The sequence below is a fragment of the Hypomesus nipponensis genome, chromosome 27 (assembly GCF_054491055.1).
Source record: "Hypomesus nipponensis isolate SF chromosome 27, ASM5449105v1, whole genome shotgun sequence".
In the NCBI taxonomy this organism is placed as follows: domain Eukaryota; kingdom Metazoa; phylum Chordata; class Actinopteri; order Osmeriformes; family Osmeridae; genus Hypomesus; species Hypomesus nipponensis.
The window spans coordinates 4,786,836-4,810,513 of record NC_140387.1 but is presented as its reverse complement, the minus strand read 5'-3'; the positions used below and the strand labels follow the sequence as shown (position 1 = coordinate 4,810,513).

Below are 23,678 nucleotides of genomic sequence, written 5' to 3'. Positions count from 1 at the left end.
ATACATACATACATACATACATACATACATACATACATACATACATAGACAGTACCTCAATATCAGTTGTTTACAATCCTTATAGAGTGAAGTAATGCAACATTCTGATATTTTCAGTAAGCTATATTGAGTGCAAAACTGAACAATATAAATGTTCACGATGAGATTTGTTCTTGAACAATAATTTATTGAATGAGCATACATTTTAATATCAGCCTATCTATATGGAATGCAGAATAATAAGGAGTACAGAATTCGAGTGCAGAATAATTTTGACAAACATTTAATATCACGGCCTTACATTGTGACCATTACTTTGACAGTTTTCCATTTTATTTTGTATGTTGCTTCAGATTTCTGACCAACGTCATCACTGATGATTAAAATAAGATGGTGACCAATGGTTACAGGTGAGACATCATCATTGCCTTCCATCAGCCGGTGATGAGGAGATTCAGGGCGATCATAGTGTGGTCAGCAGAAACCCTACCTGAGACACTAGACATAACATTAATTTGGAATGTATAACACAAACTAAACATTGTTTACACGACATTGGCTGTGTGCAATATCTGTTACTACTTTCAGACGCTAAAAGGAAAAATAAAATTAATAAAAAACAAGAGACAAATTGCAGGCAAGCCAAAAGATACGGACAACAAACTTATTCCTTGCTCTGTTCTGGTCCAAACACGACATGACCAACATTCCATCTCGAGCCTTAATTTTTCCTGACAATATAGATTTGTTTAATCAGAAATTTGGGATTTTGTGAATATATCACTGCTTGATAATCAGTGTGTCTGTTCCATTAAGCAAATCATAAAGTGTCTATATGTATCACAACCTCTAGGTCACACATGCACGCACACTTCAGATATATATGTTGCTACTAACCACTAGAAAAATTAAGATTAAGGTAGGGAGACGAGGGTAAAGTGTTCAAAAACATGTTGTCAGGGGCAACAACTACAATGAGCAAAATTAAATCAGGCAAAAATGCAATGTCCAATCCACTACAATTAAGAAACTACTTCAAAAATCCACCACAATCATCACTCTTCATGACTTTAAAACAACACATAGAAACAAACACATAATAATCAATACAACATAAGTTTTCTGAGTCAAAATTTGCTTTTTTTGTTTTTTCCCCTTCAAAAGGCACCTTTCAAACGTTTAATAGCTTATGCCACTTCCCTGTCAACACTCAATCACACATCAACATATAACAAAACCATCCAAAACAACTAAAAAATATATTGTATTAGCTAAAATCCATCTAATAAGTTCCTGAACAAAACAGCATGTACATTTCTGAGTCTCACCCAATTACCTTTCTGAACAGTACTGAAGAAAACAAACAGTGCAATAGCACTTATTTGTATTCATAGTTAGTTAAGCTTTGCCCAGTTGATGACAGTTCTAGAACGTTCTGGGCTCTCAGTGTTTAGTAACTATGGGCCGATTTCTTTCTGTCAAGCAGCCCTACATTCAAACAAATTGTGATTGCTGCACTAAAAATTTACAGAGAATCTAAATATATGATTTAAGTTGAACTAAAATGTCATATGTAATCAAATATCAATGCCAGAAATGTATAACTTTATATGGAGACTATTCCTTGGTCGGACTAAACCACAAAGCGCTACTCCTGGCATATACTGGTTAAAATAACATTCTGTTTCCTACATAGCTGATCAATGGTGACCGGGATATACAGTATCTCAAGCCTTATGACTCCAAAGCTGTATAAGGAATAGCAGTTCCAGCTAGTCTTTCAACAAGGCTTCCATCAAATACTTTGGTGAAATTCTTTAAATGGCCCAGTTCCAGTCTTTATCAAAGTACCGTAGCTTTAGTCCCTCAGTACATTGTCTCGCTCCATATTAATGGGCTGAAGGAAACATCGACCTCTCTATAGCAAATAGAGTCGATCACAAGCCAAATGTGGGAGGATAAAGGACTCCCACAACAATGACTTTTTTTAGGTCTGTCACTAGAATTTATCTTACTTTTGGTTTCAAACAACTTAAAAGCTAACGACTGTACTTTTTGTGACTTCATAAATGTATGCCACAATCAGGTTCAGTCATCTTTTGTAATGCACAATATCAGAAATTCCAAAAGGTAAGCTCCCAATGAAACAACGACACAATTTATGATGACCTCAAAGCCAAACAAAAGAAGGATATATCTCGCGCAAATGTCTCAACTGAGTTTTCTCACCCAGTGGCCTAATTAACGACTAATCGCTACTGATTGCTTTGCGCCCTATTCACTGGTGGGACCGAACTGTGTGGCTGTGTCTGTTTCGCAACGACGGCTGAAAGACGCACTCAGGACGTAGTAGTCTGTGAGTATGTGAGACTTCATAAAGCTGTAGAGCTGTATGGACACTGACCCATCCAGGGGAATGGGTCCTCTTTAATGCTCTGCGGCAGTCAAGTCTCCAATATTGGTCCAGTGCTGATCCGGTCTCTGTCCCCCTCCATGACCATTGTCACCTGTCCGGTTCAGAGACCATAATGTGGAATGTGGAGTGGAATACCAAGATGGTGTGAAGGAGGGGCCGATTAGATTAACTGGGGACGGTGATGGCAGCGGTGTTGCCGACTGACATCGTGATAAAAGCATCCCAGGGTGCACTGCAGCATCCTCAAACGCAAAGCCCCGACTGCAGAGCGGTGAGGCGACGCTCAATGCACTCCTTACCTACAGACAGAAAAGGGCGAGAGGGCGAGAGGGCGAGAGATTAAAGGGAGAGCGACGGAAACCCAAAGGCAATTCATTCGCAGAGGCCGAGAAAAACGTCCAATCTCGGGAGGGTGTAAGGTGTGACTCACACTTGCTGACGCTGAGGATGTCAGTCTGCTCCGTGAGCAGCAGGGACAGGCCCTCCATCAGCAGCAGGGCCTTGTGGTAGCGGAGGATCGACGCCTCCCCTTGGTGGAACATTTCGTCCAGTGCAGCTGCTTGGACCTGGAAGAGACCAAACAAGAGGAGATCAGGGGGTAACACTTCTGATGAACATAAGGGAAGAGACCCTACGAATGATTAAACGTTACAATTAAGTGTGTCGATCTCAGGCTAAACCAAGTGAAAAGCATCTAGATAGCCCTATACCAATATCACACAGCTGATTTTCAACATGTGGCATATCATGCCTGGTCTAGCACAAAGAGAACCTCAACCGTACCCAACGTCAGGACAACAGGGAATCAGTCTTTGACCGACTTTGTTTATAAAACGAGAGAAAGACGGTGAGAAAGAGGGAGATATTCAACTCGAGCAGACAGATACAGTTTAGTACTGCTTTTTCTCCAACTCTGTAATAACTCTCAAATAAATCCAAAAAAGCTTGTTGTGTGCACCGTGAATTCGAGGATCCTGCTCACCATCTGCACAGTGTGGCTAAACAGAAGCCGCTCCGCTGTAATGGTGTTGATGTGGTCCATGAGACGGTGCTTCCTGGAGAAGAAGCGCTCCAGCCGGGCGTTGAGCACGCGACACGAAGACACGCTGGACTTGTAGAGGTCGTTGAGCCTCCTCAACACTGCGCGGCCGTGCGGGAGGAAAGAACGCACGTGCGCGCGCGCGAGAGTGCAACAAATTAAAGGTCTGTGGCTGCTGTTATGGCTGTCGATTCCTGTGACGATATTCCCCAGAACCACGCTGACTGGTCTTACCTTGTTTGACTGTGGACGAAGGGTAGAGTTTGCCCTGCTTCACCTGTCCCATGGCCGTGTGTAAGGCTGAAGACAAGAGCTCGGCAGTCTTCATGTACAACACCAGCTGTTCGGCATGGCTGGGATGTACCCAAAAATATATACACATTTATCTCAAGTCTGTAAATTAATAGCTCTTAAAGGGTGGTATTGTGCTCTTAAAGGGTGGTATAGTGGTATTGCCAACGATATTTTCCATATTAAAACGGCCTACAACTGTATTTGTGTTATTGGCCTGTTTAGCCAGTAGCTTTGGCTCCTACCTCCACTCACGGCTCAGGGAGCTGATCTGGTCAGCCACCAGGCTCTGCTGCTGGAGCAGTGAGGGGGGAGGGGTGTCCTCCTGCCCCTCCACGGGCCCGGGGTCACATCCAGATCCCCGGGAACAAGCCACCTCCATCAGACAGCGGGCAAAGTTGAGGGTGAAGCGCAGCCTCTGCAGGGTGTCAGTGTGCTCCTGCTGCACTCAGGAGAGGAGAGGGAGGAGAGGAGATGGAAGAGAGGAGATGGAGGAAAGGAGAGGGAGGAGGAGAGGAGAGGGAGGAGATGGAGGAGAGGAGGTAAGGAGATAGAGGAGAGGAGACGAAGGAAAGGAGATAGAGGAGAGGAGGAAAGACAACAACAGAGGTCACACACCTGTGAACAGGACCGGGAAGGGACGCAGTGAAAAAAGAAACCCTATCAAGGGAGGGACACAGTCCCGTTGTGCCCCAGACACACAACCGATCCCGCCCACGCGCTCCCCCGGCCCCCTCCTCCTAACCTCCATCAGGGTCTCCTCTGGCAGCTCGGGGGCCTCGAAGGTGACGGGGCCCCCCATGTTGGCCGTGATGGGGTCTGTGAAGCTGTAGCGCGGGCTGGAGGAGCCCTCGAAGCCATCCAGATAGGGGCCCGTCTGAGGGTGTCGGCTGGTGAAGGACCCGGCTGGGCTGACAGAGCTAGAGGAGCCTGGCAGAGGAGGGAGACATTCATGGACTTGCTTCAGGGAACGAAGCTCTTAGCTAAGCTAACTTATAGTTTAGGAACCACTGCCTGTTATCATTTACATTTGTAGTCATTTAGCAGACGCTCTTATCCAGAGCGACTCACAGTAAGTACAGGGACATTCACCCCGAGGCAAGTAGGGCGAAGTGCCTTGCCCAAGGACACAACCTTCTGATTACTAGCTGATTACTAGCCCGATTCCCTAACCAATAAGCCATCTGACCCCCCCATCATTGTACAGTATCAGCGTCCCTTGAACCGAAACACATTTCAAAACGTTTTTATCGGTCAAAACGTACAATGTACAAAGTCAGAAAAAAACCTGCAGTCTTGCTGCTACGCCACTCACCGGAGTACTTCCTGTTGCGAGATGTCTGGGGCGGTGTGCTACCACTGGATGGGGAGCCCACTGTGAACACCACCTTAACTGGGCTTCCTGAGCCTGCTACCGCTCCACCGCCACCACCAGGAGGCGCTGGGGGACAAGCAGACAAAGCAAAGCCCATGAGGAAGGCACAATATTGACCTACATGCAGTCGAGATCATTCTGTATACATCTGGTGTAAAACACTTCAGTCAGTTTACCTATTTGATAAAGTTGTACGTACAACTCAATGAAAGCCTTAGATAGATAGATAATAATACAAGGAAATGAAACAATATTAACTTAAACCAACAGGTCACACCACTGTGAAAACACACTAAGTAAACGTCCGTGTGAGATATAATGTTAGTCAAATGTCCTAGTTTCTGTTATCATCGAAATAAATATAAATTCCATTCTGCCATTTTCCCGACAATGCTCACCAATGTTGACTGACCCCCTAGGATAAGCATTTTACCTTATAAAATGTGCTGCTGTTGCAGCCAGTGAACCATAACGATGACTCAACAGTGAAAGGCTAACACTGCCCTGAAGCAAATCTCTGTATCGTCTGGACTTGATCCAAACTTATCTCACCATCTATCTGTGCTACAAATAAAGTTCAGGGACCTATATTCCTACAATGATGAACCATTTTAACATTCATACATTTACATTTAGCGCACGCTCTTATCCAGATCGACTTACAGTAAGTACAAGGACATTTCCCCCGAGGCAAGTAGGGTGAAGTACCTTGCCCAAGGACACAACATCATTTGGCACGGCCGGGAATCGATCTGGCAACCTTCAGATTACTAGTCCGATTCCCTCACCGCTCAGCCATCTGAAACCTTAAACAAAGCTGCATTCACACAGAGCCTGAACTTACCTATGATGTCGATGGCTCGGTCAGAGCTGAGGTTGTCGAGGTTGTCCCTGTCTCCAGGTGGTGTCCCGAAGGCGGCCATTAGCAGCATGTCAGACAGACGGCCGGCACTCTGGGACCTGGAGATCGCACAGAGGTAGGACAACAAGAGCGCCACAGAACGCTGACAAAAAGCTCAACTCATCGAAACAAAACAAAAATAAGGAAACATCTCTCTTTCCTCCATGTCGATTCCCTACAAATGTAAGCCTATCTCTGACCTGCAAAAGCCCTTGCCATCCTCCACCATGGGGATGTAATGGGTGGCCTGGCCACCAGGGGGAGGAGCGGGCTCTCTCTGGTCAGAGAAAGGCCTGCCGCCAGGGGCTCCAAGGACCAGACCCTGCTGGGCCAAGAAGGTCACCAGGTTGGGGGAACTGGGGGGCTTGGGGAACTCAAACGGAGGGATAGTCTGTGGACCGGATAGAAGACTGTCATCCATCACCATGTGGTATAGTACTTCATTCGAGCAAAATACGCAGATAGACATTTGAGAACAAAAAAAGAAAGATGTGGAATGTAAACAAACCGGGGTGTGAGGCCTTACCCTGGAGGGGGAGCCCAGGATGGTGGGGAGGGGGCTCCGCTGCATGAGCTCGCTCAGCCGGGGAGAGGAGTGCAGGGGTCGGACCGCCATCATGCCTGCGTGGGAGACCCCCGCTGGGTCCGAGTGCTGCTTCTTGATCTTCTGCCTGCTGCCGCGGGCGCACTCCAGGAGACAGGGGGCGCTGTGGAGCCGGGTGCCCAGGCCTGGCTGCCGCTGTGATGGCGTCCGGGGGTCAGGGAACAGGGGAGCTGGGTCAGAGGTAAGGGAGAAAGGTTATAGGGGGACTTGAAACATGACATGTGTAAATATGAACCAAACACACCCATCCAAACAATACTGACTGACAAGGACAGATCATGTTAATGTTTAAACCCCATGGTCAAATACGTGACAGAATCAACCTTAGTTTATCAATTTCTCATACAAGGTAGCATCAACGTGGGGTGGGAGAGAGAGAGGGGGAGAAAGAGAGGGAGAGGGAGAGAGAGACAGAGAGACAGAGAGAGAGAAAAGGAAGGAATGAGAGAAGGGAGATAATAAAAGAGAGCACATCCCCGTTCCAGCAGACTAGCGATTGCGACTGCCGTACCTTGAGGGGAGAGCTGGAAGGGCCGGGCCGCGCCTGCTGAGAGTCTGCGGGGGGTCGCGGCTGCCCCGTGGCCCGCTGAGTAAGCTGCAGATGGGCTGGTCCTGCTGACGAACCCCAGGGAGCCTCCACTGCTGCAGCGGTGTACCGGGGTGGACAGCCTGGGCAGGAGGGGAGACCGTGAAGGGGAGAGAGAGACATGTTTGGATGAGAGCGCTACTGATTGTTTACAGTAACACGTCAGGGTGAATTCCCGGCAGAAACTGCGGGAAAACGACGACACCGTCGACGAAAATAGCAAGCGAGCGTGTGTCTGCTTTTACAAGTTTGCTGCTCGTGTGTTATGCAGAGAGTTTCCTACTGCCTGCGTGTGTGTTTGTGTGTTCTGACCTGGGTGAACTGTCCTGGCTTGGGGAGTGTAGATTCTGTTCCATACGTTGGTAGTTGTGGACCTGAGTGGGAACCGGAATGGGCACCGACTGGCGATAGTTTCCATAGTTACCACAGTTGCTTGCCGAGAACTCGCTTGGCCTGCCAAAAAAAACGAGGGAGCTTTGACTACAATTAACTATTCGCTGTACCCTGCAAAGTATGAACCGCAAAATGGAGAGAATTCTTTGAACAATGACATGAGTGAGAGGTTAGTATGAACGTTTAAAGTGGGATGTGAAGAGAAACAAGGGTTAGGGTGCTTATTATATGTTGACCAATTGACCCTGGTTGTAATTGTTTTTGAAACCAGAGACAGCTTTGTTGCCAGGATCATCTAAATTGTCATACACTGAGCCAGTTGGTTGACAAGTACTCTAAAGCTCTAATCAAGGGAAATAAGCACTGTAATGCTACAATGCTGTTTATTCAACTTGATTAGAGTAGAAGGTTGTAAATATCAAGGAATTAGCTTGAAAATGGTAATTGTAGGATGCGCATACACACACAGTTGATGGCTTCTAAAATGTAATAGCTTCTAAAGCTAAACTGTTGAGAGACTTGTTGCTCTTGTTGGTTTGTTGTAACTGTCTTATTATTGTACTCGCTGTGAAAATATATTATTGTTGCTTGCTTTTTCCACAGGTGCACTCTTGCACTTTTGAGGTTCTTGCTGTTTAATTGTAACTTGTCTAACTACATGCTCTTATTGTTCTTCCCTTTGGGACATATTTGGTTTCACAATGTATGCTTCACGTTTGGCTACCCGCAATGTTCGGGGCTATCTCGTTGTTGTGATCAGTGACCTATGCGCTTTTGTAAAACTCTCTCTTGGAAGTCGCTTTGGATAAAAGCGTCTACTCCTAAGCATAAATGTAAAGTAAAGCTGGAACCTCACGTCCACCCTTTTCACCCAGCTCTGCTGCAGCGCTGGTCTCACCTGACAGGGCAGGGGGCCCCATTGTGGGAGGGAGACTGGGGTGGGCTCTTGCCTTGGCTACCCAGTCCACAAGAGGCCAGTAGAGAGCTGAAGAAGGTGAAAAACGTTTTATTTGTATTTTTTATAACCCATAAAAAAACGTTGTATTGTATTGTGCACAACTGTTTGCACGAGTCCCAAACACACACCTGCTGGTCATCAGGCTGTCCTGCAGCATTTTCCCAGAAGGCTCCTCACAGGTCAGCCCTCCTGCTGAGAAACCACAGACAGAAAGGTCAGAGCTAACTGCCCCCCTTTGACCCATGCTGTGCCAGATAGATTGTCAGGCCGGAGTGTTTCGGCCTGTAGACCCCCCCCCCACTCCTAAAACTTAGTGACGAAGCTGGGCTAAATGAACTCACACCTGCTCTACGCTATGAATGTGCTCACATTTACATTTAGTCATTTAGCAGACGCTCTTATCCAGAGCGACTTACAGTAAGTACAGGGACATTCTCCCCCCCCCCCCCCCGAGGCAAGTAGGGTGAAGTGCCTTGCCCAAGGACACAACGTCAGTTGGCACAGCCGGGAATCGATCTGGCAACCTTCAGATTACCAGCCCGATTTCCTCACTGTTCAGCCACCCGACTCCCAGCTTCCAGCTCCCTGCTTACTGGGAAAGTGAACGGGAACCATGACAAAGTCGTCGGTGTCACAGGAGGAGTTCTTGCTGCTGCCGCCCCCACCAGACGAGTCCTTGAGGAGGAAGCCTGGTGCATCCTGGGTAGGGGAGGCCAGGGGCTTGGCACGGTGTTGCTGGACCTCAGCCAGGGACTGCTGCAGTGGCACAGAGCGGGAGCAGATGACCATTTAGACTATAGCCAACCTTCAGCTCTTTAGCATCCAGCCTATTAGCATCTAGACCATTAGCATCTCGACTATTAGCATCCAGCACAATAGCATCTAGACCATTAGCATCTAGCACAATAGCATCTAAGACATTAGCATCTAACTCATTAGCATCTAACCCATTTCACCCATCAAAACAAACAATCCACACACACAGTAGCCTACATTTAGCAAACCTGTCTGCCTGACAATGTGTGCCAAAAGGCCCGCAAGCCACAGACCACACCACCATGCTCTAGTATCACATTACGTGGCCTCATCACAGATAGTGCTACACTACACCTCTCACAGTTAAACAGTAGCTGTGGCCTGATTGGCTTCCGTTAAGGACAGCTGGGAGACAGCTGTGAGACCTTTTAGTCAGCTGGTCCTTAAACTCCTCTTTATCTGCAGGAGATTACAACATGGCTGTGCTAGGGCACAGGCCCCATGCGTGGCTTATCACAGAGACACACCCTCACCATTCCGCTGCACTCTGTATGACCTGATACTGTACATATGAACACACACACACACACACAAACACTAACCGGAGGTGAAGCCAGGTGTGAAGTGGAGGAGCTGCTACAAGAACTAGCTGATGCTGAGCTTGGAAAGCCAGTCATGGTAACAACAGGAATCGCTGTGGTTAAACACACACACACACACACACACAGAGACACATAGTCCATAAGTGATTGATTCCCCCCCCCCCCCCACTAGATGTTTTTGTTTTATCAAACAGCACTTTTAAATAACAGATCAGTATCAAACGCTGATATGTCGAGGAGGCCTGGGAGGAACACGGAAAGACTCACTCTTCTTCATCGATGAGCTAGCTTCCAGGAAAGGGTGACGAAAAAACTCGTCTGAAAGAGAGGGAACAGAACAACGACATGAATGGCCGCCACAAAAGAGAACCCCCGGAGAGCCTCGGCTCAAAGCTTGACGCATGGACGCGTCGGTGTCGTGAGTGAGGGGTCCTACTGACCAAAGTCCATGCGGTCCTTGTGGTTGCGCTGGAGGAGACCCTGCAACAGTTGCCTCAGGTGGCATGAGGACTCTCTGGGGATGCTGGAGAGAGAGGAACACACACACACACACACACACACAGATGAAACAAAAGACATGGCCCATGCTCGTACTATTGATCTTTAAATCTATAAAAAGTACAGTAAACTGACCAAGGGGCCTAAAGTCCTCTCCCACCAAAACAGATGATTCATGTCAGCAGAGCTAATCATAGAGGAGATGATAGTATAGAACAAGAGTGTGGTATGGTTGCATCATTCTCCCATTAGAACCGCAGAACATTAGTCATCAGTGGAGGTAATGGACTGTAATAATCACAAAGACTGTAATGCCACTATCTATCAAGAAAGGCATTAGCTGATTTGAAAAACTGGAATGGGAAGGGAAAGGGATGGGTGTTTTCTGGTTAGGCGCGCGCGCACGCACGCACACACACACGCACGCACCAGCACATCTCAGGGACTTACTTGGGGCTGAGGTTCTTGTTTTTCTCATAAAACAACCGAAGGTCCTGAGGGCTGCTGGCCTGTGGAGTAAGCATCAATTACTGTACTAAATTGTGCTGCTTCATGAGTATGTGTACTAAGCCAACAAAGGTATAGATATGAGCAAGGAATCCTGTTGGGCCAGTTTAGACTGTGTACAGTACTTTAGTCTCTGGAAGGAAAAAAAACATTCCTGTTTCCTTTGATTTACAGATAGCATGTCTTGATCTCCCAAACAGCCTTAGGAGAAACTAGATAAACAGCCTTTGAACTCGAGCTGGTATTTACCAGGTCTCACATGATCTGGAAGAACTAAAAAGCTACGGCAGTCTGCTGGGTTAGACAGCCAGAACAGATGACGGTCATGTCTGTACATCCCAAAGGAGATAACACAGAAGGAACAAGGAAGGTGTGTGCTCTGACTTCACAGGTGAGCACGGTCATCCGCAAGGAGCCCAACCCAGGTCGACGTCTGTGCTCACCTGAAAAGGGGCCTTCCCGGTCAGACACTGGAACACGATGGTTCCTATGCTCCACAGGTCAGCCTTGGCATCGTAGGTCTGAGACATGATGACTTCCGGAGCCTGGCGCACCGGGGGAAGGAACGGGGGACACATTTTGCAGCGACACACATGAAAGACAATAGGAGGTTTTTGTCAGTGAAAGGATGGGATGCAGGTCCTTACCATGTACATGGGGGACCCGCACAATGTGGCAGCCATCATGTTGTTCTGGAGGTATCGGGCGAACCCAAAGTCAGCTACAGACAGACAAGGGAAGAGGGAAAAAGACGTGTTTTAAAACCTCTTCTAAATACTCTCCTGCTAAACATGACACTCAAACCACATTGGAACACCTCGTACTGGTGTTGAACAGCTTATATGTTCGTGGTTGTTGAAAATATCACAAATCCAAGGTAGGAAACAATGAACAAGAGTGGCACTGCTAAAAATTCGACATAAATGAGTGTGAAATATGATATATTATATTATATATAACACTAAGTAGGACCCAAGCAGGTTTTTCCCCTAAACGGGATCCTGTGAGTGCGTGTGTATGTGGTGTGGGAGCAAAGCAAGTTTCAGCAGAGCAATGACGATTATATCACTGTGTTGTGAGAGTGACTGAGGCCGGCTTCATCCTTCACACCAGTAACACAGGAGGATAAATGCCCCAGTGAAAGATTGATGGAAGGAGACCTTTTAAACAGACACCCCGGGTTTCATCTCATCTGTACGAAGGCCTTTATACGCCACAGGAGGTGGATGAGCAATAAAACATCTCAATCATATGGAGCTTAATGTGTCTTCTTCCTGCGAGATAAACTCTTACTTGAACGAATGCGATAGCAAACACGATAGATAGGCATCCACACACACACACCTATTTTGATGCAGGTGTTGGCGGAGTGTGACTTGCGTCCTGCAGGGTAGGAGAGAAGGATATTCTGGGGTTTGAGGTCACGGTGGATGATCCCCTTGGCCTGCAGTACCCTCATGGCCCCTGCTATCTGCTGCAGAAACACCCTGATGGTATCCTCACTAAGGGTTCCCTTAGCTGTGGGAGACAGGGTGAGAGGGAGACAGGGTGAGAGGGAGACAGGGAGAGAGGGAGACAGGGAGAGAGGGAGACAGGGAGACAGGGAGAGAGGGAGACAGGGTGAGAGGGAGACAGGGTGAGAGGGAGAGAGGAGACAGGGTGAGAGGGAGACAGGGAGAGAGGGAGACAGGGAGAGAGGGAGAGAGGGAGACAGGGAGACAGGGAGACAGGGAGAGAGGGAGACAGGGTGAGAGGGAGACAGGGTGAGAGGGAGAGAGGAGACAGGGTGAGAGGGAGACAGGGAGAGAGGGAGACAGGGAGAGAGGGACACAGGGTGAGAGGGAGACAGGGTGAGAGGGAGAGAGGAGACAGGGTGAGAGGGAGACAGGGAGAGAGGGAGACAGGGAGAGAGGGAGACAGGGAGAGAGGGTGAGAGGGGCACCGGGGGGAGAGAGGGAGACAGGGAGAAGGAGACAACTCACACAAAGAAGAATCAACATCTATTTGACGATTCAAACCTAGGAAAAAGACAGCCCTCTTAAGCACATAACTTTCTATTTTGGTGAGTGTTTCGTGGTCAGCAGCGTCATGTGAAATAGCCTAACAAGCGACTTCATTTCACTGAACCAAATATATCCACTGACTCCAGTCCGGCAAGAATGAGGCATTCTCTTTCTCCTTCCAACTTCCTCTTTCCTGACTCAGCAGACCTTCTTTCCCCACGAACCTCCACCCCCTTCACTGCAGTCTCTTCCCCTGGCCAGACATGGTGCTATGTCAGAGTCCCAGCCACTCCCACAACTGTCTATCCAATTCAGACAGCTTAACTCTGGCTCACGTCCTCACAACCTAACAGAAACACCAAACCTGATCCTGTCTCCCTCCTACAAACCCACAGGCACAGGATTCCAAAATAAACAACCCAGTGAAAGCTCTGAATGTGTTACTCTGAGCTCTGGTCAAGCTTAGACGGCCCCCCTCGTTACTCCGTTGCGTAACAACCCCTTTCATCCTGGTCGTACTTGAGTATTCTCACGTAGGCTTGTTTCGAGACCAGAATTCGGAAATATATATTCCGGTCATTCTCCGGATCTGACCTACCAGAACGCGACTGCTTTGATTAGTCGGCTTTGGCGTTAACCAAATGTAATAGAAAGCCCATCCAATTCTAGTAAGAGGCTCAGTTGTCTTTGATAGATGAAACAGTTCACTTACAGTGGAGATAGTCTGCCAGGTCACCCCCATTGCAGTACTGGAGAGAGAGAGAGTGAGAGACAGGGAGAAAGAGACATACAGACAGAGAGAGAGAGAGACAGAGAGAGAGACATACAGAGAGAGAGAGATACAGACAGAGAGAGAGAGAGAGAGAGACAAAGAGATAAAAGAGAATACGGTTAACAAAGCTCGCATTTGCAAGAGGTAACGCGCACCAAGTCTGAATAATTCAAAGACACACAAGTCCTTGAAGTGTCTGACATTATCTGGTCGTCTTCTGAGGGTTCGAGGTCGGTTGAGGTGCAGTTCTATGGGTGTCTGTGTGACGTGGCTTGTAAAAAAGGGCCGTACAAATAAATGTCGACCGTACGGACAGAGAGGAGGCCCTTGGCTACTAGACGGTGTAGCATTACTGATGTGACAACACTCATTCAGTGTGCCACTTTCATTGATTTTTTTTTTTTTTTTTTTTTTTTACAAACATCCAATTCCCCTTCAATCAAAGAGCTTATGAGAAGCTAAGCTAAGTGTTCATTTTCTTCTCTGCTGTTGACGTTCCCTGGTAGCTAGGAGTCACAGCTCATTACAGTCAGGTCCAGAGACAGACCGGTCAGGGCCAGACTAGTCTGGGCGAGAGCCTCCTCAGAGGGTACCCGACACAGCAACAGGAGTTAAACACAGACAGAAAGCAGGCTTACCTCCATGACCAGGAGTTAAACACAGACAGAAAGCAGGCTTACCTCCATGACCAGGAGTTAAACACAGACAGAAAGCAGGCTTACCTCCATGACCAGGAGTTAAACACAGACAGAAAGCAGGCTTACCTCCATGACCAGGAGTTAAACACAGACAGAAAGCAGGCTTACCTCCATGACCAGGAGTTAAACACAGACAGAAAGCAGGCTTACCTCCATGACCAGGAGTTAAACACAGACAGAAAGCACGCTTACCTCCATGACCAGGAGTTAAACACAGACAGAAAGCAGGCTTACCTCCATGACCAGGAGTTAAACACAGACAGAAAGCAGGCTTACCTCCATGACCAGGAGTTAAACACAGACAGAAAGCAGGCTTACCTCCATGACCAGGAGTTAAACACAGACAGAAAGCAGGCTTACCTCCATGACCAGGAGTTAAACACAGACAGAAAGCAGGCTTACCTCCATGACCAGGAGTTAAACACAGACAGAAAGCAGGCTTACCTCCATGACCAGGTACACAGAACCGGCTGTTTCCTAAAAAGAGAAAAGACAAGGTGAGAAAAGATGGAGGGACGAAGAAGACTGGAGAAAAAGAGAGAAAGACGCATTGCCAGTCACAAATGTCAGAACTCAAATGTCCGACGGGTAAAAAAAGAAATACAAATATATTGTGTTTCTTTACACTATTTATTTTTGTTTATAGCTTGTGTTTAGTGACATAAGGTAACCTAGAAACAGTTCAAATGGATTACAGAAATTTTTTTGTATCCAAAAGCCTTCCTTTAGGTAAAATTTGACATAAATCCTATCCCATGCTTCTCCAGACATATGAATCCGCAGTCTGATTGTGTAAAGGTGATGGGTGGAAGGCATGTGCATGCAGGTCACAGAGGGTTAACATGCACCAGGACAGAGAGGTCGATAGGGTCACTCAAAAAGCCTTGCCTGTTGTGACAGACAAAATGTAAACCACGCCAAAGCGATTGGACGAGTCAGCACATTCATTCAGCTAAAGGTGATGGGGATCAACGACCGAGGCCGACCAATACAGACCAACAGCTCACAACAGCTTCCTCAAATGCTGTCTTTAGGCGCAAGGTAAACGACAATGGAGCAGAGCTCGTTGTGGAAACTGTTGGGGGGAAAGGAACACTGAAGTCACATCTAATCCTCAGCTAATTAGCATGACAGAGCCACAGACATGAGGTCTGCTGCAGATGTGGAAACAGGACATTTCCATTCAGGAGCTGATAATCTCACCCCACAGCAACTGGGAAGATTAATTGCTTTTAAGGGTGTGGATTCAATGAAGGCCCGCTATTAAAAAAAAAATTAAACTTCTGCATGTAGCTTTACTCAAGCAAGCATTGACGGCAATCTGTTTTTATTAACATTGAGCTTGGAACCCATTAGATTTTTCAGATGGGGCCTTGACTTTGCTGACAATGCCATTTGAAATCGAGTGAAAGAAGTCTGTATGTTCTGTTCATCAACAGAAACCGATTTATTACCAAACACAACAGACAGTTACAAAGAGGCCACAAAAAAGAAGGCAAACGTCTCTCGCTCTCTCGCGCTCTCTCGCGCTCTCTCTCTCTCGCTCTCTCTCTCTCTCTCTCTCTCTCTCTCTCTCTCTCTCTCTCTCTCGCTCTCGCTCTCGCTCGCTCTCTCTCTCTCTCTCTCTCTCTCTCTCTCTCTCTCTCTCCTTTCCAAGAACCTCACTGACACAGGCCTTAGAAAAACAAGTCAGACTGGAGCCCACTTGAAAATGCCCTGTTATCACATAGCAACAGATGACCGCTCTCTCCTTTTCCTCTCTGGCTCTTGCGACAGCCAATCAGGACGTTCGGCACTGCTCGATCTCAACGCAAAGCATTGCCGAGTCAGCCCTTGCGGAGTCCTCTCTTTCTGCCATGCTGGAGATAACAAGCGGCCATCCAGCCATCTGGTTTTCACTGCGCTTCGCCTGGGAAACCCATGCACCCTGCTCTCACTGTGATGTTAACTCATTAGCGCGCCATGGCTTAGCATGGCTCCCGTTGACGACGGCAAAGGCGTCACGACCATGACTGTGCGTGCCCGCAGGAGGGCCCGTGGGGTCAGCCGTCTGATCGAAGCGGTGAATCCTGCAAGGGTCTACGACGTGATAACAGGCCGTGCGTTTTGCATGCGTTTACTGCCGGAGCAAGCAAAACAAATAGCCCGGAGGGTGTGACAATGGTCTCGGCCTACTTCATCTAACGGGAGCCCGTCCAAATAGGCCACTCCCCGTGTTGTAATCAACAACTGGGTTACACAATGTGTCACAGCCATTACACTGGGGACCTGTGACACCATTTTGTTTCCCCCTCCTAAAAAAAAAACGATGAAGCACTATGTATGTCAAGGTTTTGAAAGCGGCCTCATCTGATGAATTAGCTTGACCGACAGAACACCAGGATCTCAGGGTGTGACTGAGCGACCTCACAGGAGAGGCCCGCCCAGCCTCATCGAGATGCCATTCTGTCAACGGGGCCGGCAACTAGATAACAATGTTTAACCTCAAATGTATACATGAGGGAAAAACTTGAGTTCAACAGCACAGTCTAGGCCACCTCCGGACAGGGATAGAGGCTGTGGTTTATCCCAACACGCACGCATCAAAACCCCTCAAACGATCTAGAATGTGCGGCCTACGTGTTACAGATTGTCCTTTCAACTGACAATAAAGACAACATGTGTTTGGAATTCCCATCGGGAAACCTTGGGTGACAGTCATATTATAAAGATCGAAATCTACGTACAATGAGATCATTCAGTAGTTAGCAATGGCACGGATTGTTGTGTGCCAAACACATGAACAGCACTGGGCTGAGAAGCTTGTAACTGATTCATGAAGGCAACATTCCTGCTGTGAGACGTCTATTCTCCACCCTACGTGATATGTCCCACTGGTTTTCTGATCAGGAAGCGAATGCAAGTATCTTAAGCCGTTGCTGAACCTTTGATTCATTTGTGACATCATCCCCCCCTCCCGTGTCACTTTCAGCGACGAACGCGTCAAGCACTTAGTTTGGACGTTGTGCCCCTGCTCTTAGACCTTCTGGAAGCAGCTCTTGCAGACAGATGGCTGTCTATGTGCACCCTGGAGATTGCGTTTGTGTGTGTGTGTGTGTGTGTGTGGGGGGGAGGGGGTCGTGAATCTCGTTCCTTCGCCGGTGCATTTGCAGATCTCCACCACATCACCTCCACCTACCACTCGCTACAGAGCAGCGTAACTGAAACTGGACCGTCTGCCAGATGGCCCGAAAACAATGTATTAGATGAAGGACTTTCTAAGTAGCAGGGAATACAAGCCCTCACCATTTGTGTTGTCTCGCCTTTAGACAGAAGTTCTGCCTGTAGGTTAATTAGCCTACAGTACAAGAGACAGGCATTACCTGTGTCATAACAGGTTGGACCAGAGGGCTTTGAAAAACAGCGCACATACAAGTCACCGTCGGTGACTTACCACGAAAGCTGTACCTAGACAGCCATGTCTCCATAGAAACTGCGTTGGTTACATGAAAACATAGAGAGCTATGCAAATGTTAGAGCCTGTTGGATAAAAATGGCCCGGGCATAGGTGATGAGGTCCTCAACGTGGTCTAGTTCACAAACACCTAACAAGACCGTACACAGTCCGTGCATTCATGCATTTGTCAAGGGGAGTGAGATCAATGTATGTTTTAGGAACACGAGGTAACCTTGCTGAGGAAAACAGCTGATTGCCTGCCTGATACAAAGCTGAGGGCATGATTGAGGAAGGGAGGATCACTTTCAAATGTTATCTCAATATGTTCCCACTTTAGAAGAATAATGGCAAAATAGAAGTGTGTATTCACATGGGTCAGAACCCTCTTGGTTACTGGGTCAATGCAGTTTGACTGTCACTAAAAGCTATTTATTGTGTGCCAAAGTGGGTCAAGTAAAATGAGCATTTAACACCCAGTACACAACTGTTCTACTTAACCAACATGGACTGATTAGGTCCTATGAATGAAATGGTCATGAAACAAGTGATGCTTATTCAATTACACGATGGACTGATTATACATACCTGAAAGTCATGTAATGCAACGATGTTCTCATGTTTTAATTCCTGGGAAGTGAAAAGAGAGAGCGTGTTTTCTGTTATTCATTCAAAAAGGTCCCACAATCCTACTCAATATAACCAGCAGCCTACCTTTAGTATTTTGATCTCTTTTCCTAAAAGGGTCTGAGATTTGGCCAGGTTCTTCTTGTTAATGCACTTGACTGCCACCTCCCAGTCATGTTTCTAGGGGCAAACAAACATGTTGGTTGTAAGCTCAGCACATTCATGACTATGTAATTTCTGAAGACACTGTATTTGCTTGCATTTTGCATTACACAGGACTATTGTGTAACATCAGACAGTAACTGGACACCACAATTTGAACATAATGACGGCAATTACTTACATGCTTTTGAGGTGATGATTTCGCACTGTTAAATATTGAGTATTGAGCACGTCACGTCATAACAATTGTCTTTCAGCCCCAAGGATATCATGGAAACGCTTGCACTTGCTTGTGCATGAGAGCATTAGAGAAAAACATGTTTGGACTTCACCTCAAATTTAACTAAAATCCACTACCCATAAACAACTTACATTATTAATAGTGTTCTTATGTTTTTATTTCGCAAATGCAAGCTGTGACGGAACACATCCATACATGATTGTTATGTTTTAGCCAACGTTTTCTTGCACATCCAGGCCTCTTAAGGTCGTACTGGGACAACAAGCAAAATGTCCTCGCATGTATATTTTTTTTCCTGGATGCGTTCAAAAAACATTTACCTGGCATGTTTACAACGACCTTTTGACTTACAATAACAATAATCACGGAACTCCTTACCTCTCTGTGTCTTCCTTTGAACACCACTGCAAAGGCGCCATGCCCTATCAAGTCCTTTCTGCTGAACTCAAATTTCCCCACAGTCTCCATGTCTCCAGAATTTTTTTTACTTCGAGATCAAATGAAAAGGGCCGTATTGTCGTTGGTCGCTCCTCTTCACTGTCACTTTCTCCTCCGTATAGTCGAGACAGCAGGAAAGTTGACCCCTTCTTTCGCTTGCCATCGGCTTCTTTCCCGTGAAAGAATGACTTTCTTCTCTCATGTTAGCAAGTGAAATATAAAGGAGTCCAGCTCCTTTCAGCAATTCATTATTCCCATTATTTACTACAGCGTTGACCCTATTATACTCCGAAAATTACAGTATCAAAAAATCTTTGCTGTGCCACCTTAAATTGTTATCCATAGGTTTGTTTGTATACAGAGGAAAGCCAGCTTCGCTCAGTCGTAATAAACTAAATAAATTAAGTATTAACAAAATGACAATACACGATCATTGACAACTGCCTATGTCAATGTTTACAGTATTTCCGATTCCCAAAAACATTACAGCGAACAGTCCAATCCTTTTCTATCGCTGGTCCTCAACAAAGACCGTCGCCAGAGACAGCTTTGCAGACTGCAACACAGCGCATGCTCAGATCTACATCTGTATTTTGACGTGTTAAAGGAAGCTGTGGAGCTTGACGTTAGCCAGCTAACAGTAGCCTGCTAGCTAATAATTCCGTATCACAGCAGGCAACTAGCTCTTTACCAATACATCATGATGAAGTATTCCGTCAATTTTTTTTAACGAAATTAAATTGGTAGCATCCAGCATAATTTAAGGTAGTATGAATGATCTAGCCTAGATTTTCTATGTGTTTCATTTATTTTTTCACTTTATTTTTTAAAGGTTTTTACAAATACATTCCTTTCTAATGGATAATGAACGAGTAGAAGTGAATCAAAATACCAAACCGTAAAACGTAGCCGACAACAGCAAGTGGTCAAATTCTAGCATAAAGAAAACTCGGAAGACAACATTACAAAAAGGACGACATCTGGCGGTCGTGGATATATAGACTAGACTGTCAAATAATCTTTCTTGTCTTGAAAGTGAAACTTCAAAGATGTTGTTATTTTACAGACTTTGCAAAGTATGACAACACAATGCTACAAATAGTAAAAGAGATATAGAAATTGTGCTTTTAAAGTAGATTCTTGATGAGGTAAGGAAGGAGCTTGGGTAGAGAGAAAGGGAAGAAAAATGAAAACGGAGATTCAGTTGATGGAAAACGTGAAAAAACTTATACAAGAGGATAAGATTGGGAGGTAGGCAGAGGAAATGAAGTCCTGAAAATAGAAATTCAACGAGAAATGAAAAAAGGTGGAAAGAAAATCACAGCACAGAGGGGTGAAGACTTTTACGTCACAGGCAGGCTAGACAACAACCACATATCAAGGCATAATCCGATTTTGATTGTCTTTTAAACTGCATTGTCAGTTTATTACATTGCCTTCTGTATAACTTTATTCTACCTGAATCCCAATTCAGGCACCCTGGCAGGCCAAGACCCATTGGTGCCAGAAACGTGAGCACTTGTGCTCACCGTGAGAGAGAAGAAGATTGAAGTGTTGATTAGAGCTGAGGAGAGAGTTGCCATGCCATGCCTATCGACGAGAGCCCTAATGGTACTGCAGTGCACATAGCTATCAGAAGAGGGCAGTAGAGGTTTTCCAAAGTGAGAGCCCAGGAGAGGTGCAGCTGGTGTTTCAGAAGACATGGCAGGGAACAAACGTGAGGAACGTCGAGAAGGGTGATGGGGGGAGGTGATTCAGCATGCCCCAGCTTCTCCTGAAATGTTGCTGGTTCATGATTCTCCTGCACGCACACACACACACACACACACACACACCCAAGCACACGCGCGCACACACACACAGAGCAAGTTAGTGTCTGTGTGCAGAGGAGTAGGGTGATCCTAGCTACATCTTTGTGCTACCTCTTGAAACTCCCTCGAGTTTAGTAATCCACTCACGCACCTTCCGATCCCGGCCAGTCTTGCCTCGCAGCGAAGCGTTTTCCCAGCCAAGCCCTTGCGACCGAGCACTTGACAAGAGCACGATCGCGCTCTAGTCAAAAGCCCCCCCCCCCCCCCCCAAAGGCAGTAGCCTATGGAAAGCATAGCGTGATTCATGCCACGCATGAACCATGCCCACCATTCTGCTCAGTGAGATACACAATGTAAAAAGGCTTACCCAGACACATGCACACACACACACACACACGCACATGGCAGTGTACCAGCCTCTATAGCCCACTGTTGGGGGGCAGATTTGGTAGAGTGGTGGTGGTGGTGGGGGGCGTTGTGAAATTTAGATCAAAGTACCTGAACTGGAGGAAGGTGTGTTAACTCCGCCAGCTGTGCACTGTCTGGGGTGAGTGTGCCGCGCCAGGGGGAGGAGGGGAGAGAGGATCCACAGCCTGGGTCCTACTTACTGGTGAAGAGCTGGAGAGGAGGCTCTCTAAACGTCTAATCATCGAACAACTGCGGGAGCCACACGTTAGTCTGCATTCGAGGTGTTGCACCCATGTACCAGAACATCTTCACTCTCGTTCGAGTCAATCCGGAGTTTCCACGCGGGTGAGTTTTCTGTGCATGAGAAAACAGCCACACAGTGCATGAGCGCGAGCCATTCGGTTGGGTTAGTCCTGCCAGCGCGTGCATCCAATGCTGTTGACGATCCAGCTCCTTCTTCCAGCGCAGGGTGTGTTTCGGGGGCAGACGGCTAATCAAAAGAGCAGTTGTTGGAATTTCTTGTAAGCTTCCTTCATGCCTCCCCTAATCAATACCTTCACACATGCTGCTCCGCCGGTCATAGTTCTGGGGTTGACTGAGAAGCAGCGTTGTGAAGCCCCGGCGGGGGAGTGAGGGTTATCGATTGGTTCTCCCTGTTGCGTCTGGTGGCTGTCCCCAAGTTGTGGTTTGATGAATGGACTCCAGGTGTCATCATGTGGTTAACACTAATCACAGCAATGCTACGTGATCTATTAACCCCCCCCTCACATGTAATCAGTGGTTAGATGTGAGGCACCCACCTGTCTAACCCTCGGTCCCTGTTCAGCCTGCAGGTGCAAGCACAGCTGGGTGAGGAGGGGAGGAAGTGAGACTGAGGAAGGTTCCAGACGACAGTCACTCCAACTGTTGAAAGTCCACTGTCACGGACACCCTCTTAACCTCCCCAACTGTACCACCTTCCCATTCTCTCTGTGTTTTTTGGGATCTCATTGAGCTGGCATAACAAGACCTCTCTTTCCATTTTATAAGAGAGTGATTATTTTGATAGGCAAGAATACGCTTCCTGTCTGCGCAATGGATGAACGTTCTGTTTCTGTTCTTATGGTACTCGTAAATCATTGAATGACGAGTCAGGAACACAGCAGTGATGTCTTTCTTCCTCTCACTCTCACACAAAGTGTAACTAATAAGCCATCACAATGGCACTCTTTTCACAAGGACCCTGTAACAATAGGGATAGTCCATATTCACCACTTTGTCCACATCTAACACTTTAAATCCATGTGGGGGAACTGAATTTGGAATTAGGCTCTTAAAATTAGGATCGAATGAGTCTTCCTCCCCATGCATTCCTATTAAACCCCTTCCCCCCTTTTTCACCTTTCTCAGAATACCCATGATCCTCCACAGGGTTCCATCAACGACTCATTAATTAAAAACCACCCATATGAAACGAGTGGAAAGCACTGGAACATGACTCGTCTTGCTACATGGGCCTGTGGGCACTGCTGCTCCTGGGGTGGCATGGCTGGCGCGCCTTGCCAGTTAATTAATACCACTGAAGTGTGGCATGAGGAAAGAAATGCTGCTCTAAGCGAAAATGAAATAACTCCATTTCGCCTTAAAAAAAAGGGAAAGAAATTAGTTTCGTATTCCTGTTTGGGTTGGACTAAAGCATCTGGGTGGAATAAACACAGAGTCCATTTAAAACTTGTTGTCTGTCTGCTTCAAATATTATGTTTAGCTTCGATGCCCGTGGTCCATGGTGCCCGAATTTTACATTATCCTTTAATAATGTAATTATCCAACGTCTGTGGTCGCACATATTTTGTATTCCCAGAATCAACATTGTTTAAACTTGCTCTCAGAAATCAGTACATCTCAAAGACAAAGAAAACCATGTCATTTCTTGAACAAATAAATATTAGACAAATGAAAAATGGCTTTTTAAACGTGATGGGCAAGATTTTGTCTTTCAAACGTGATTGGCACGATTTGTTATTGTTTGCATAAAGAGCAACCGGCTAGTACATGAGCTGATGTGTTAGAGATCAGGAGAAGATTAGAGCGTTTGCCAGGCAATGACTGTGGCTGTCCCATCGCCAAGTCCCCTTTCTGCCCGGTCTTCCTAAGGCTCCAAATCACCACACAACCCCCAC

At 46.7% G+C, this 23,678-nt stretch overlaps 1 protein-coding gene across 2 annotated transcripts; it reads right to left on the bottom strand.

Moving 5' to 3' along the window:
* Positions 1-267: 267 nt before the first annotated feature.
* Positions 268-20,097, bottom strand: ulk1b (unc-51 like autophagy activating kinase 1). Of its 2 annotated transcripts, none has more exons than XM_084693779.1 (27): positions 19,241-20,097; positions 18,547-18,639; positions 18,421-18,462; positions 14,844-14,876; positions 13,642-13,678; positions 12,271-12,444; positions 11,574-11,647; positions 11,370-11,471; positions 10,870-10,928; positions 10,362-10,444; positions 10,189-10,239; positions 9,922-10,013; positions 9,157-9,319; positions 8,692-8,755; positions 8,504-8,590; positions 7,525-7,665; positions 7,138-7,295; positions 6,549-6,796; positions 6,223-6,413; positions 5,966-6,081; positions 5,062-5,187; positions 4,492-4,676; positions 3,992-4,188; positions 3,690-3,808; positions 3,399-3,556; positions 2,847-2,982; positions 268-2,715 (listed from the first exon to the last, which is right to left on the bottom strand). In XM_084693779.1, the coding sequence occupies exons 1-27, from the start codon at positions 19,328-19,330 to the stop codon at positions 2,660-2,662; spliced, it is 3,075 nt and encodes a 1,024-aa protein (XP_084549905.1). In that variant the 5' UTR covers positions 19,331-20,097; the 3' UTR covers positions 268-2,659. The 2 variants fall into 2 exon arrangements, with proteins under 2 accessions (XP_084549905.1, XP_084549906.1); XM_084693780.1 differs by lacking the exon at positions 19,241-20,097 and adding an exon at positions 18,803-19,074.
* Between the last annotated feature and the right edge of the window lie 3,581 nt (positions 20,098-23,678).

What these genes read in the sequence shown, in the direction of transcription:
- ulk1b (XM_084693779.1), bottom strand. Translation starts at nt 19,330, where the DNA reads ATGGAGACTGTGGGGAAATTTGAGTTCAGCAGAAAGGACTTGATAGGG. An exon ending in AGCCAGGACAGTTCACCCAG is followed by an intron (nt 7,296 to 7,524) that starts GTCAGAACACAC and finishes CCTCCTGCCCAG; the next exon opens with GCTGTCCACCCCGGTACACC. An exon ending in GATGGCAAGGGCTTTTGCAG is followed by an intron (nt 6,082 to 6,222) that starts GTCAGAGATAGG and finishes TGCGATCTCCAG; the next exon opens with GTCCCAGAGTGCCGGCCGTC.